Raw genomic sequence first — 14231 nt, 5'->3', positions numbered from 1 at the left:
CTCCCTCCCGCCTCCTCCCCTCTCCTCCATCACCACCTCCCTGCATCCATCTGCCTCCCCTCCTCCTCCTCCTCCTCCTCCCTCCTCCATTCATAAAATCCGGACGGCACTGCCATCTACCGTAGCCTGTGACGGCCACCCCGCCGCCCCCGATCGGCCCAGGGGCAGCCCCACCGCCACCCCCCGGCTGTGGGTCCCAGCCCCATAGGAACGCCAGCCCTCGTCCCGGCAGCGCTCCCAAAGGCCCCACGAGACTCCCTGCGGGGCAGAAAGGCAATTCTGTCTTTGCCCTTAATGCCAACTTGGGGGGGTCTCTCCATCCAACCCCTCATCCCAGCCTCAGGCCTGCCCCAGGCCCTCTGGGGCAGCACAGCCAAAAGCGGAGCAGTCAGCCCCACTGCTGCCGACCAAGCAGCTAGAAAGCAGGAGGGGGCAGAGACAGTAGTCTGCTACCTCTGCTGTCTGGGCTCCCAACCCTAGGAAAGCCCTCAGCTCCTGTGTTCAGGCACCTCCTTAAAACCACAACGTCGTCTCCCTGTGTGTGGAGATAAGGGAGATAAAACCGACCTTCTCTTGTAACTGAGCCATGGGCCTGAGGCTTTAAAAAAATGATGAAAGTAGACTTGCCCGTCAGGAGAAGGGTGAGTTTGCCATCAGCCATAGTCCCTGCTTGGGAAGAATCCTTCCCAGGGCCAAGCAGCTCCCTCCAGGAGAAGACACTGAGGGGCAGCCCCTTTTACCTGGTGAGAGGGCAGGCCCAGTGAGCCTTTTCCAGTTCCCCACTGGGGGGTACTGGGCTCCCACCCCCATCTGCTTACAGTGATTTATTCTACCTCCTCAGTGTGCAGTGGGGAAACCCTTGGTTGTGCCTTATTCCATATCCCTCACTATCATCCACAGGAACAAAGTCTCACACCCACCCTCCCTACATCAGGAGACCCTCCCCAGTCCCCCATGTCCTCCCTTTTCCTTCCTCCTCTCCCTTCACTAGGGAAGGTTATCCCCGGGCAGCAAAGATGGCAACCCCACACGCCAGCGGGAAGCGAGCAGCCCTGGGGCCAGACCTCTGGGCTCACGGGTGGGCAAGCAGGAGCCTCCCCCCTGGCAGCATCTCAGCTCCCACCAGCCTCTCTCTTTGTTCACCGGAGCTCCCCCTGCCAGGAGAGAAGCCCCGGGGGAGCGGGAGAAGGGGAAGGGGGTGAATTTCGGCCAGCCCAACAGGACAACCTGCAGGCGGGTCAGCGTGTGCAATGCATGTGCAGGTGGGAGACCTCGTGCTTGAAGCTGAATGGGGAGCACTGTCTGAGCATCTCTACAGGGAGCAGAGAGAGAGAGGGAGGGAGAGAGAGGGGGGGGAAAAAAAAATCTTGTGAGTGCAGCGTTTGCAAAATGAGCTGGCGGTAAATAGCTGGAGGATAGACAGCGTCTCTGTACGTGATGCACGGCACGGAGAGCTGCACCTGAGCGAGGCTGGGCCGCTGCTGGCTCCAGCATCACACGTCACTCACTGATGCATCCTCCCCAGCCTGCCTTCTCTCTGCACTGACTCCCCCGCCTCTGCCACGAAAATGCAGCGGGAAAAATGGGTTCCCCCCCGCATACACACACACCCAGTGCAGCCACAAAGCCAAGAGCCGGGAGAGACACAGCTGAATTTGATTCAAGGTCCAGCTCGTTCTGGGGGAATCCAACACCATGAACCTCCAGATTCCCTTTTCCTGCTGGGGACCCCACACCCCCCGAGCTCAGCCTCTCCCCACGCCCCTGCTCAGGCGCTTCCTTCCCCGAGCACCAGCAGCCGTGTTGCCAACCCTCCCTGCTCGCGAGTGTTGCTCTCGCTATCCGAGTCCCTTTGTTCCCCTCGCAGGGCAGCCTTCCTCTGCCTTTCGCAGCGAGAGGCTGAGGCCCAGCACAAACTCATCTCTCCCGGGGTGCCCTCCAGGCAGGAGACCACCAACCCCTCCTCCCCCCGCTGGGAAAGACCAAGCAAAAATCACACAGCACCTGGAAAACATCGCACTCTTCCCTCCGTGCCGTAGGAGAAGGAGCAGGAGCCATCCTTCCCCCGACAGAAAGGCGCACTCGGGGGGGGGTATCGGTTTTGGCAAAACCAGCCCATTATTTACAGTTTTCCGAGGCTTCCTCCCCAGGCCCACCGGGCTTGCTGGGCGCAGGAGCGTTACCGGGGTCCGGCCGCCGGTGCTCGCTGGGAAGGCCGGCACCCGCCTGACACCCTGTGGCCGCCGCCCGCATTGCAGGGACTGCGGGGAGAGCGGGAGCCAGCCCGGGATGGGGATGGGGATGGGGACGGGGACGGGGACGTGGATGGGGATGGAGATGGGGACGGGGATGGAGATGGGGATGGGAATGGGGACGGGGACGGGAATGGAAATGGGGATGGGGATAGGGAAGGGTGCGTGGGAGTGGGACTGAGTCTTAGCAGAGCAAAGCTAATAGGAGCGGGGGGAAATCACCACCGTGAGCACATTGCCTGCCCCCCGCCACCCGCCATCCAGGGGCAGAGCGCTGCACGTTTTAATAAAGCAGCACACGCCTGTCCCAGCACTTTCCATAGGTGCTCATGGATTCAGCTCAGAACGTCCAGAAGGAAAAGGGTTTCAATTTACTGTCCCAGACTCTGATAAGCACACCAGACCTCTCACTCTACGGGCAGTGTGGGACAGCAGGAGTTGCAATGATAATGCCCTAGCAGACGAGAGGCCCTTAGAACATCCATATGGATTTCAAGCCCTTCAGAGAATCCTTCCAATTGCACTGCAGGGCAATTTCCCCTGTCCTTCCAATGGCTTTGCTCACCTTCTGCCAGAAGGCTCAATTTCCACTGCCTAAAGCACAAAAGTCAGCGTCGCTGCAGGGACCATGCAGGAGTAAAACCCAGTCATCTGCACCCCAACAACACCATGGGGTGCCTGTTTGCTGCACCCACCTATGAAGGTGTGAAGGTTAGAGTGGCCCTGAAGGGTGCATGTCCAACACACGTCATGGTGCCTGTACCAAGTGTCACACACACCTGCAAGGGTCGAAACATCCCAGTAATTCCTACTGCTTGAAGCTGAAGCATGTCTGAGGCACCACCAGCAACTACAACACAGCAGAATTCCATGGAAAAGCTCCGGCAGCAGTTGGGGATGGGGCTGGCACTCACCTCTCCAGGAGGAATGGCTCCATGTGGTGCCCCAGGGGAGTTACTGACTCTCAGCATCCCCTCCTGCAGGGCCAGCTGAGGGCTGCCCTCATCCCTGGATAAGCTGCCAGGATGCTAGGGGTGGAGGGAGGTGAAGACATTTGCCAAGAGGGCTTTGAGGGACAAGCCACAGTGCAGGCAGCCCTTGCTCCAGGTGCTCACCCAGGTACCCAAGTGAAGCCCTGTAACCTTCATGGAAAATCTTGTCTCCATTTAGGAGGGGATCCTTTGGATACCCTTACTTACCTTCCTCCCTTCTCCATTTTACAAACCCCAATGGATGTGCCACCCTAACAAGGCCATGGAGAGATACCTCCAAATCCCACCAAGTGCTGAGCACAGCTGCCAGCCTGGCTCTCCTCCAGGTACCTCAGCCGTTCCAGGGGAGTTGGTGACCCCTAACCCTGCTGTACTGCCCACATCCTCCCCAGCCATCCCCAGGCCTGTGAGCCTCTGCAAGGGGGAGACACCATTTCTCATTCCCAGGCTTTCTCCTGGGTGGGAGAAAGCAGAAGCTTGTTTTTTCAGAGCTTGGGTCTGAGCTTGCTGTAGAGCTGGTTGGCAGAGGGGCAGTGGGCTTTCAGCTGCTTTCTCTGCTCCGACTTTGGTTTCTCTAATCTGGCTGCAGTTTGGAGAGATTTTGACGTGATACTCTGCCCCAGCACATCCCTCTGGCCGGAGCCCAGCGGGGAGAACCCGAGACATTCAGACGGCACATCGCAGGGGAACCATTTTAATTAAAAGCGATGCTGTGGTCAGCGGGGCACAGGCTTCTCTGGGGAGGAGGAGTGAGTGGGGTGAGTGATGTGGGGGGAAGACGGGCCTGCTCAGGGTTAGATCTGGACTCCACAACTTTGCAAGGAAAGCGGGATGCGGCAGGATGAGCTGGTGCTCACTTCCCAGCGGCCTCACCATGGGGCTGGTGCTCCTGGCAATGCTTACAGTGCCCTCAAAGCCTGGGACAAACCGGGGGACTCCCTCCCCCAAACTCAAAGCATTTGCTGCTTCCTGACACCAATCCCTCTCCCGGCAGAGAAGGAGGATGTCTGTGTGCTGCTTATGGATGTTTGGGGGCACGGGGGCCTCATGCTGCCTCTCTGTCTCTGCTAGAGAAGAAAGCTAAAAGCCCAGGAGTGCCCTGCACTGGATCGGTCATTGCAGCATGGTGGGGAGCCACCACAGCCATGGCCACCTCCCGGAGCCAGGAAGGGCCACTAGGGCTGATGTTCTACCCAGTAAGCCACAAACTGTGCCGTGCTCTCAGCTCTGGTGGCAGAGGAGATCCATCACTGCCAGAGATGTGCTAAGAAGACCAGAAACGACTTGCAAGGGGGAGTAGGGTTTGAGGAGGAATTAGGTAAGGGGATTTTCCCTCAAGTAGAAGCGCAGGATCCCAGGAACTGGGAGTCTTGAAAGAGGGCCAAGCCCTAGCATCCATCCCAAAGAGCCTCTCTCAGGCTGCCCTCCTGGCTAAAGCCTAGTCCACCCTGGATAGCTGTGATCCTCCTGCCTTCACCCAAGCTTCCCGGGATGCTCTGGTAAAAAAGCTCCCCGACACCAAGCCGCATGGCTCTGAATCACCAGGAATGTGCCTCCCTCCAAGCACCCACCAGGCCTGTTTTCTTCTCCTGAGACAGACACGGAACCAGGCCCTCCATGCCATGCCTGCCTGCAGCCGGACCCCAGCAGGAGTCAGAGGTGGAGCAGCCTCCAGCCTGGCACCCAGCAGGTGATGATGGTGAGCGGCACCACACTCCTGTCCCAGCAGGGATGTGTCCTGCCACCTCCCCACCTCGGCTACCAGCAGCTGGGCCACGTGAAACCACAACTACATTTCAGGCAGCACAGGGAGCATTTCTAGCCACCAGTCCCTGTGAAGAGAAGTATGTGCTGATGCACACCGGCGAGATGGAGGGAGTGTGGCAGGAGGATGGATGGCATGGGCTGGAGGTGGGGAAGCTACGCCACCGGTCCTCAGCCTGGTGAGACAGCAAGGAAAGGGTGGAGAGCGACTACGTGATGCTTCGCAGGGAGAACTGATCTTATTAATAAAAGCTGCTTCTTCCCAAGGCCTTGATAATCTCTCCTGCTGCAGATTATTTACAGCTGTGGAATTTAATACTCCAATGAACAAAGCTCCCCGAAGCAGACAGGGAGCAAGCGGACTGTTAACCCTTCTGCATGGCACCAGGGGCTTGCGGAGAGGGTTTGATGTCTCAATGCTGTGGAGCCACAAGCTGCCACAGCCCCACCAGATCTCAGCACCTATGTGGCCAGCACCCAAGCCAGGCTGGCACTTGGCAGAAAGTCAACCCAAAGCCCATTCAAACACCTGGGTGTGGAGAACACCACTTAATTAAGAAGACAGGCCAGGGGGTAGTGCACAGAGGCAGAGCCTGGGCTGGGGGCTGTGTTGTCAGCGAGGTGGTGCTGCGTTAACACCGCCAGGCAAGCACTTGACCTTGAAGATACCGGGCCAACAAACTCAGCCCCCAGGCTGAGAAAATTGCTACCCCCAGCTAAGTTATCCACCCCACATACTCAGTGCAAGGCGTGTGTGCAAATGAGTCAGCTAACCCTGGGGAGCCTTGCTCCAGGTCTGCAACACCGGTGGGGTTACAAACTGCAACACAGCACTCCCGCTGCCCTTCCTGGCACCAGAAAGCCCATGGTTAAAATATATGCTTTAATATGCTCTGAAATGTACTCCCGTCCTCAGCTTGACTTTCAGTGCATCTCGGGATGCACCTATCAGACTTGGCTTATTTGCCTGAACATTCCCCTAGATACAGCTGATTCAGAGGGAGAGAGAATGGGGTGGGCTTGAGGCACAGCCTGGTGAAAGCAGGGGTGAGAGGGATGTATAGGAAGGACCGGTTAATCATATGGGCCGGTTGGCCCACCAGCATCAGACCCTGGTCTGAGTGTGTGGCAAAGGAAAGGCAAACACCAGCCCTTGCTCACACGCAAAAATCCACTAACCACCTGTCCTGGTTTCAGTTCCCATAACAAAGTGACACATTGTGAAGCCGTAAATGCAGGCTGGTTTTGATCTCCACCTCTCTTAGCATGCCTGTACTTCAGACATTCCCCAAAGACCACACAAATCCTTGGTCCAGTTCCACACAGCATAGTTCAAAGGGTCACAGCAGCATCTCCTCTACTGTAAACTACATAACTATAATCCCTGGACATGATAAACAACCCCTATCCATCCCACATAGCCCACACAGGAAAAAGCAGAGCCATGGCAGAATTCGGGTGGGATCTTCTATCCTCTTAGTCAGTAAAAGCCTGGTTCCTGAAGCGCAGGAAACACAGAGCTCACACACCAACTCACGTGTCTCATGGGATGGCATCCCCTCTATTTTTCAGCAGCACCTGGCCAGGATCACCAGGAGCACCAGATCAGCCCACACCCGCCCTAAAGCTATAGTATGTGCCTCCCAGGTTACGCAGCCCCTTTGCTCTTAATTTGCAATTTCTACAGCCCCTCTCCCACCTGTGTGATGCCACCTGGCAATGATCTCTCAGGACTTTTCCCAACTTTCAACCACCCTACATAGGAGGAGCTGGAGGCTGTAGAAAGAAGTTCAACCCAGCCTCAGGTAGTCCAAAATTTGCATGGGACAGTCCATTAACTCTGCATTTCCTCATTTTTAAAAGTCTTAAGGTTTGCTCAACTTTCTGCAGAAACACAAGATACCACTTTCCAGCCACTACTCTGTATTGGCAGAGCCTTCTGCCATTGAGTTTGCCAGCAAGGAACGCAGGCTGCTGTGAGCACATCAAGTGGAGATACCAGCAGTGAAAGGAGCCCAGGGAGCAAAGGAAGGATGGATTCTGACCCACAGAACCCAATGGGTGTTTGGAGACCCTCGCTTGCAGGCAGGAGGCCAGCCTGGATCCCCTCTCCCCCTTACCCCAGCACCTGAGCTGCTGAGCCCCCAGGAGAGAACTGCCTCCATGGGTGTGGGTTTGATGCCCTGGAGGTCCCTATGTCCTTGGCTCACCTTGCTCCAGGTGAGGCCTCCTGGGGACCAGTTGCTCCTCTGCAAGGCAGACTTGCGAAGCCAGTTAAACTACCTATTTATTGCTACATGAAGCACAGATTCAAGGCTTCCTATAGCTGTCTATGGCCTCCTGAAGAAGGGCCAAAAGCCAAACATCAACTTCAGGAAACAAGGGCAAAGATAACATCTACCATCCTACCATTTCCTCTCCTCACTTTATCTACCCCCCGGAGCGATGAGTTTTGTGCCATCAGTGATCTGGAGCCTTTCCCATCACCCTCCAGACACACATGGGGGATCTTGGGTCTTGTTTTGAACAGGAACATAGATATGCTTGGGACCAAAGCTCAGGTGGCTGAGCAGCACACAACCATTTTCTCTGCTTCAAGCACGTAAAAATGCAAAAGCCCAAAAGTTCATCATGCAGAAGCAATAGCCCCTCCTGCGCTGGAGATGGGTACCACCTTCCCAAGTCTCCTGTGCATCCCAGAAAACTTGGGCCAGACCATAGGGCAAAGTGTGAAAGTCAGGACAAAAGATAACCCGGGGGGCACCAGGCAGGGCTCCCCTAGGGATGGCCTGAAGGGCAGTGATAAGAAATGCACTCTGGCCTGTTCAGCTTTTGCCAGCCCTGGTGGACCAAGAGTGGTCTGCTCTTGTCAGTGCCTCCAGGGAGCTGCTGCTGGGCCAGCAGCATGGGTCAGCCATCACTCACCCCTCTGGATCTCACCCCCCCGTCCCAACATAGGGTGCCTTTTTGGGTGAGCAGGACCAGGCTTGGCTGGACCAATGTTAGAGAAAACCTGAGCTCTTCCCACCTCCCGGATGCAGGAGGTGGAACATGCTCCCCAGCAGTGCTGTTGCCCCTAATGCTTGACTGCTGCTCTCTCAACCCACAAAACGTTCCTCATTTCAGAGCCCAGAGGGCACCACTATTGTTTCCAATCCCTTCATCATGTTGTCCCAGAAATGGGAGGAAGAGCTTTTTCACCTCCTCCGGTGTCAGACCCCAGCCTTGCAAGCTGGAACGACAAATCATTTGATTCCAAGAGATGTGTCTAGTACGGGAAAACAGAGAAGCCACACTGGGATGCCATGGTCATAACTGGGGTCCCATCAGAAGAGGAGGCTTGGTTCAGAGTTTGGACTGCATGGCTGTGAGCTTCGTGACAGCCGTCTACGGCCAGGGGTGGATTTCATGGGGTGATGTTACCATACCTGGGAGTTTGCAGCTCTCAAGACCTGAAGGTCAACCACCATGTACACTCTTACTGGGGAGTTAGAGAAGCAGTCATGAAGCCCATCAAAGCATTGCCCTTGGTTTTGTTATGAGGACAGCCCCAAACGGGGGGACTGCTATATAAGGATTAGGAGATGAGAACTTCCTTGGGGTGGCCCATGCCTGGCTCATTCCTTTTGCTGCCCTGCCCTGGTAGATCCTGGCAGAAAGAGCAGCTGGTGGGCTCTGAATGCAGCTTCATCTCCTCTCCCCACACCCCACAGGCAGCCTGGGGTACAGCTGCTGCAGTTCACCACTGGAAGCACCCTGGTACCCAACACGGGATGCACATTGAGCCCTTTGCAGAGTTGCAGTCCTTCAGCCAGCAGAGCTCACCCCACCATGCCTCCAGGCAAGCAGAGGGCTAGTCTTACTGTACAGGAGTTGCAGGACATCCTTGGTCCTGGGGAATACTCACCAGTACCCCTCTCACCCTTGAGCTCCACACCCAAGTGCTGCAAGGCCGTAACTATGAAGAGCAGCTCATTTGATTTGGAGAGACAGAAGAGTCTGCGGTACGTTCTTACACCCAGTGACCTTGGCTTGGCTTCACAGGCTCTGCCTTGGTCCATGTTGTATCTTGGGGCTTGAGTGTTTATTTTTAAAGAACCGCATTAGGTTCATGGAGTTTACAGCATTCAGATATTTTCAAAGCAAGCTCATATATCAGAAGCCCAAGTGACAGCCTGTCATTGGTGTCCACACTGCAATGACTGGGCACATCGCTTCCCAGCCTTCTGGGCAGAGTGTGTGCACTATTCACACTGAGCATGCTCGCTCTGGCTTGCGTGGAGGTGAGCATCCAGCTCCATTTTGAGCTGTATTAACCACCGAAGCCTGCTTGTGCTCCCGAGCAATGAATTCCGTGGGGTAACTTGTGCTTTGGGTGAAAGTAAAAATGAAAAAAAGCTAATTTTATTTCCTCCGCCAGCCTGCTTGATTGAACATCATCTCTAGTGCACTCTCAGACAGGGTGAATGGATGTGCCTGATGTGCTTTCTCCACATCCTTCTTTTTATCCTTCTGTCATGAGCCCTCATTAATCTTCCTTCTCCCCAGGCTAGACATTCCTGAGCTTTCCAATTCTATTTTCTTGTTAGAGGGTGTATCTGTGAAAGGTCTAGGAAAATTCCCATCCTCTACCCCTGACAGCTTCTGAGATAAGCTGACCGGCCCGGCACGCACTAGCTCACTTCAAGCCCCACCACTGATTTATGCAACAGCATTAAGACCAGATTCAGTGTCGTTCACCACCCCATTTCTTATGCTGGAGAATGGGAGAAACTACTCAAAAACCAAGCTGACAGGGCTGCAGGCGGTGCTAACTTGCTCATGGGAGAGTCCTTTGAGCAGTGACCACACAAGCTTTGACCTCGGGGCTCTGCCCTGGCAGCGGTGCCAGCCCCATCCTTCTCCCTTCACTCCCGGCTCTTCGCCTCCTCAGCCCCTCAGGGTTTCCCAGTAGAAGTGTCCAGCCCATATTAACCTCCCTGATGCAGGCTCTCCCCCTGCCCTTGTCTATCTCCAACAGTAGCTGCAGAATATAAACAAGCGAGGCCCCGGGTCCAGCTGCTTCCTGGTCTTCTTTGCTCTCCCTGGGTCATGCAGATCCTAAACAGCACAGCCATGGCCAGAAGAGAAGCAGACTGCTAAAAAAATGACAACCCTCATGAGAAGGACTCGGTGGGGTCCTCCTGCTGCCTCCCCTCCAGCAGCTGGGTGGAAAACGCTGCTCAGGCTGCTAACCCCCCTCACCACCCAAGGCTTGGCAAGCCTCTTCCTCAGGGAAGGGGATTTGGCATCTGCCTCTTGGTGAAAGGCCTTGGTAAGTGGTTTCAACACATTTTGAGGGGATGTTTTGCATCAGGAGAGTGGCCCAGCTCCAGGCTTCCCAAGAGAGCTGGGCTACGCCTCCCCACTGCCCATGTCTGCCCCCTGCTTTGTGGCCCCCTGCCATCCATGAGCCAGCATCTCACTGCTGGGCATCATGTCCCTCCTCTCCCTGCCACGAGCAGCTGCCAACCCTGTACCCCTGGTAACAGCCCATGCTGCCACTCGCAGACCCATCTTTCCATCCATTTCCTTAGCCCAGCTAACCCTCACCAAAATGGGATGGGGCTAGATGTGACCCTGCTGCCCCTGGCCACTCAAAACCACTCTGTGGAGACATTGCTCAGCCCCAGTCAGAGCTCCCTGGCTGTCGACAGGATTTTCCCCAAGGTTTGGCTGCCCCAAAGTCTCCATCTTCCTCTGGCTGTGGCTCCGCTGCCCTGCTGCGGGCTGGCGGCTGGGGAACGTGCTGACGGAGGGAGATTTTGGCTCCATCGTGTCAGTCAGGCTTAGGGGCCCGCCGAGCGGCGCGGGGGGCTGTGGGGGCAGGCTGCTGGGCACACCATCACGCCCACATTGCCATCTAGCCTCCTGTTCTGGGATCTGCAGCTTGCCGCCCTCACCCCACCAACTGAGCGATGCTCTCTTTGGACCAAAGTCCAGCCTCTGGCTGCATCACCCCCACTTTGGCCAAGGTTTCAGCCATCTCCTCCTCCTCCTCCTCCCAGCCCCCAAAGTCACTAGCGGCCTCTGCAGTCCATCCACCCTGCTGGCGCAGGGCCACGAGACGGGGCCGCCTGTCTCCCAGCCTCGGTCTCCAAGCAGATGGAAGACATCAGCTTCCCGCTGCATCCCTCTGTGATAATCTGTCTCGCCCGCTTCCTTTCGGGGACACCCCTTCTCACGGCCAGCTAATCCCCTGTGCTCGCCTGTCTCCTTCCAGACCCCAGCCCTTGCCGGAGAGACCCATCACATGTGTTTGCTGGGCAAGCATCTCCCCAAAGGCCATCTCTCCCTACCCATTCCAGGATGCCCTAAAAAAAGACCACACCTCCCATGGAAGATTGCTTGGGGACAAAGTCCCCACAGTTGCCAGGGGAATGGGCACCCTCTTGGGAGCTTCATCTGACGCAAACCCCACATCCAAACACACGGGAACGGACATTAACCCAGGGACCCAGTCAGAGCTGACCAGGGAGGCACATTTGTCACGGGGCAAGAAGACCCTGGGAGGACTCTGCCTTTGGTTTCCCCTTCTGCAGCGGGTGGCAGCTCTCCCAGAGGCTACAGAGGAGATGAGACAATTCCTCCTAAGAGCTGTCTCACACTAGGAAATTTTCCCATTTACCGTATAAAATCATGTTGATGGCAGAATAATAAACATAAATAGGGAGCAGGGAAGAGAATGACCTGGCAGCAGCTGAGGTAGCTGGTGTTTTGGTCTCTCTTCCCTCCCCTCGCAGCCATCTTTCAAGGAAAGGACCTCCAAGAATTGCTGCCCACAGAGGAAGTCACATCTGATTTCCTAGCAGGACGGATGCACAAGCAAAAGCTTCCCATTTAGAGAGAGCACAGGCTCAGACAGACCCCAAAGATGGATGCCTCAAGCTGAAGCCCAGGAAACCCAGCAGCTGCCCAGGACACCACCACCTTGCTGCTCAGAAGGCTCTGGCACATCTGGAGCAGAGTGGTGGCTGGTCTGGAATTCGGAACAAGCAGGTATCATCCACTGTGCCGAAAAAAAAGAGAGGACCTGCAATATGGGGCCTGCTTGAAGGACCAGAGAACCTACATCAGCCTGGGCCGCTGGGAAGGTGCCATCCCTCTGCTCCTGCCTGTGCAGAGCAGTGCCGGGGAAGTCAGGACCGGGCCATCCCGCAGCCACAGCGGGGCCGAATTCAGCGGGATGGGTGGGAGCAGGCTGAGGGCTCATCCACGAGCCAGGCCCTTTCCCCTTGGAGAGCTGCTGCTACAGGCAGCGCTTGGAATTTGCCAAGCACAGAGCTGTCACCGCCAGCCGGGAATTTCTGCCGAGGCCACGTTCCTCGATAGGGAAAGATGGGTAAAAACTGCAGGAGACGCTCTACGGGATATGCTTAGCTTAGCTGTCTGCTTATTAAGCTCCGAGGTTAAGGATTTAGTTCCACATATCAGTTTACTTAGGAATAAAGCTTTGCTTCGCATTTTAATCTCAAGTATGCTGCATTGTCTTGCCCGCTTCCTCTCATGCCCTCTCCCCACGACCTCTTCCCCAGCGAAACGCTGGAAAGTTATTAGCAAATATTCTGTGAAATATTTAATATCCAAACAGCAGGGTTTGTGCATCCCATGAGGGACTCATAGCCCTTATGGTCAGGACAAGAAAAACAAGGATTGTTTGCAGGCCCCCAGGTCCTACTGGGAGACGCTTCAAGGCTGGAGCTGTTGCCAAGGAAAAACCTCACAGGAAAGCAGCCCTTCAAATGAGTTACAAACCAGGCTAGCTGGGACCAAGGTACGCCAGCTTGGGATGGACCCCACTTCCATTGCGCCCACAGCCTTCCCACAGAAATTAAATACCCCATATAAGTGACGAAGAAAGCATATTTTCTAGCCCAATGTAAGCAGAAGCCATCTTCCTCTGCTGTTCACAAAAGGGTTTACTTCGAGGAAGTCTGAGCTCCTTCTGCCTGCAGGAGGGGCATGACAGACGTATCAACTGGCTTATGATTTGTTTATTAAAAAAAAAAATCATATAAAAGTATTTGCCTATGTGTTTATGGGGGTTAGAGGACTTTCAAAGGCTATGGAAGGTTTTCTAAAGGAAGAGCACAGGGCTGTTAAGGGGCGTAAACACTTTCCCTAAATATGCATGAAAACATACACCCTTTTTTTACTTGAAATACTTCAGCCTGCTACTGGGACGAGCTTTGAAAAAGCTAAAAAACACACCTAAACTGGGGTGCAAAGATTCATCTGCTAAGGGCAGGACACAGCGCCCACCTTCCCGCCCCTTACCCGAGCCCAGGTGGGTCAGCACCCTGCGGCCTTGACCTTGAGCTGAGCCCCCGGCCCGACCCCGCTCCTGGAGCCGGATGGGATGCGGGATGCGGGATGGCGGAGAGCCCCGACCGGCGGCAGGGAGCCGCTAGAGGGCCCGTCCGGCTCACCGGAGGATGCCGGGGCCGGGCAGAGCCCTCCTGGGGCCGGGCAGCCCTCCCGGGCCGGCCCGCTCCCCGCCACCCGGCTCCCGGCATCAGTGTGCCAACCCGCACGGCTCCCTGTGCCCGCAGGGCTGGCACCGACAGTCGCCAAAGGGCTCGTAGAGCAGCGCTCATCCCAAAAAACAGGGGCCCCGGGAGTATCCCGTCCTCATCCAGGAGTGAATTCTACCAGGGAAAAAAAGCAGCCAAGCCATGGCATGTCCCAGTGCCATGGAGTCAAACCCCAGCAGAGGGAGGACAGTCACACTCACCGCTGTGACCGGCACGCACAGTCTGTGCACAATCCTGCTCAGCAAAACGGTGTAAACGGCACCTCCGAGCACGGAAAGTTCCTCCTGGAAGTTGAGTGGAAAGACTGACATCAGCCAGGCGAGCGTCACCTCCGATGAGATGCCAGCGAGCAGGCTGAGCACCGAAAGGCACCACCTGCAGGGTTCAGGAGGACTCAGAGCAGCAGATCCAACATCCACCAGCCCATGGACAACAGCAAGCAAGGAAGGTGCCACCAGCAGCAGCCAATTCTGCTCTCCCACTGAACCAGGCAGCACATAGGCTTGGGCTCTTCCAGCTCACAGGGACGTTCTACTAAGGGGGACAGTGCCCTTACTTAAAGGTTGAGACTGAATTTAAATTTGAAGTACCATCTTATCTGTGTTCCCTGGAGTAATGGAGTATGAAGGGATCCAGGGCTTACCTTTTTC

General features: G+C 55.8%; 1 protein-coding gene across 6 annotated transcripts in view; it reads right to left on the bottom strand.

Moving 5' to 3' along the window:
- The window catches only part of LOC106892877, a 43356-nt gene extending 41201 nt beyond the window's left edge, over positions 1–2155 (bottom strand). For all 6 annotated transcript variants that reach the window (XR_001412945.1, XR_001412942.1, XR_001412944.1 and 3 more), the window contains exon 1: positions 2005–2155. Coding sequence is in view for 3 of the 6 variants with exons in the window: in XM_014950448.1 (XP_014805934.1) it covers positions 2005–2119 (115 nt within the window). In the remaining 3 variants the exon portion in view is untranslated. The remainder of the gene's footprint in view (positions 1–2004) is intronic.
- Positions 2156–14231: the final 12076 nt, after the last annotated feature.

Source organism: Calidris pugnax, unplaced genomic scaffold, assembly GCF_001431845.1.
Source record: "Calidris pugnax isolate Ruff unplaced genomic scaffold, ASM143184v1 scaffold24, whole genome shotgun sequence".
NCBI lineage: Eukaryota > Metazoa > Chordata > Aves > Charadriiformes > Scolopacidae > Calidris > Calidris pugnax.
Note: the sequence above shows the minus strand (reverse complement) of the source record. Positions and strands in the feature narration are given on the sequence as shown.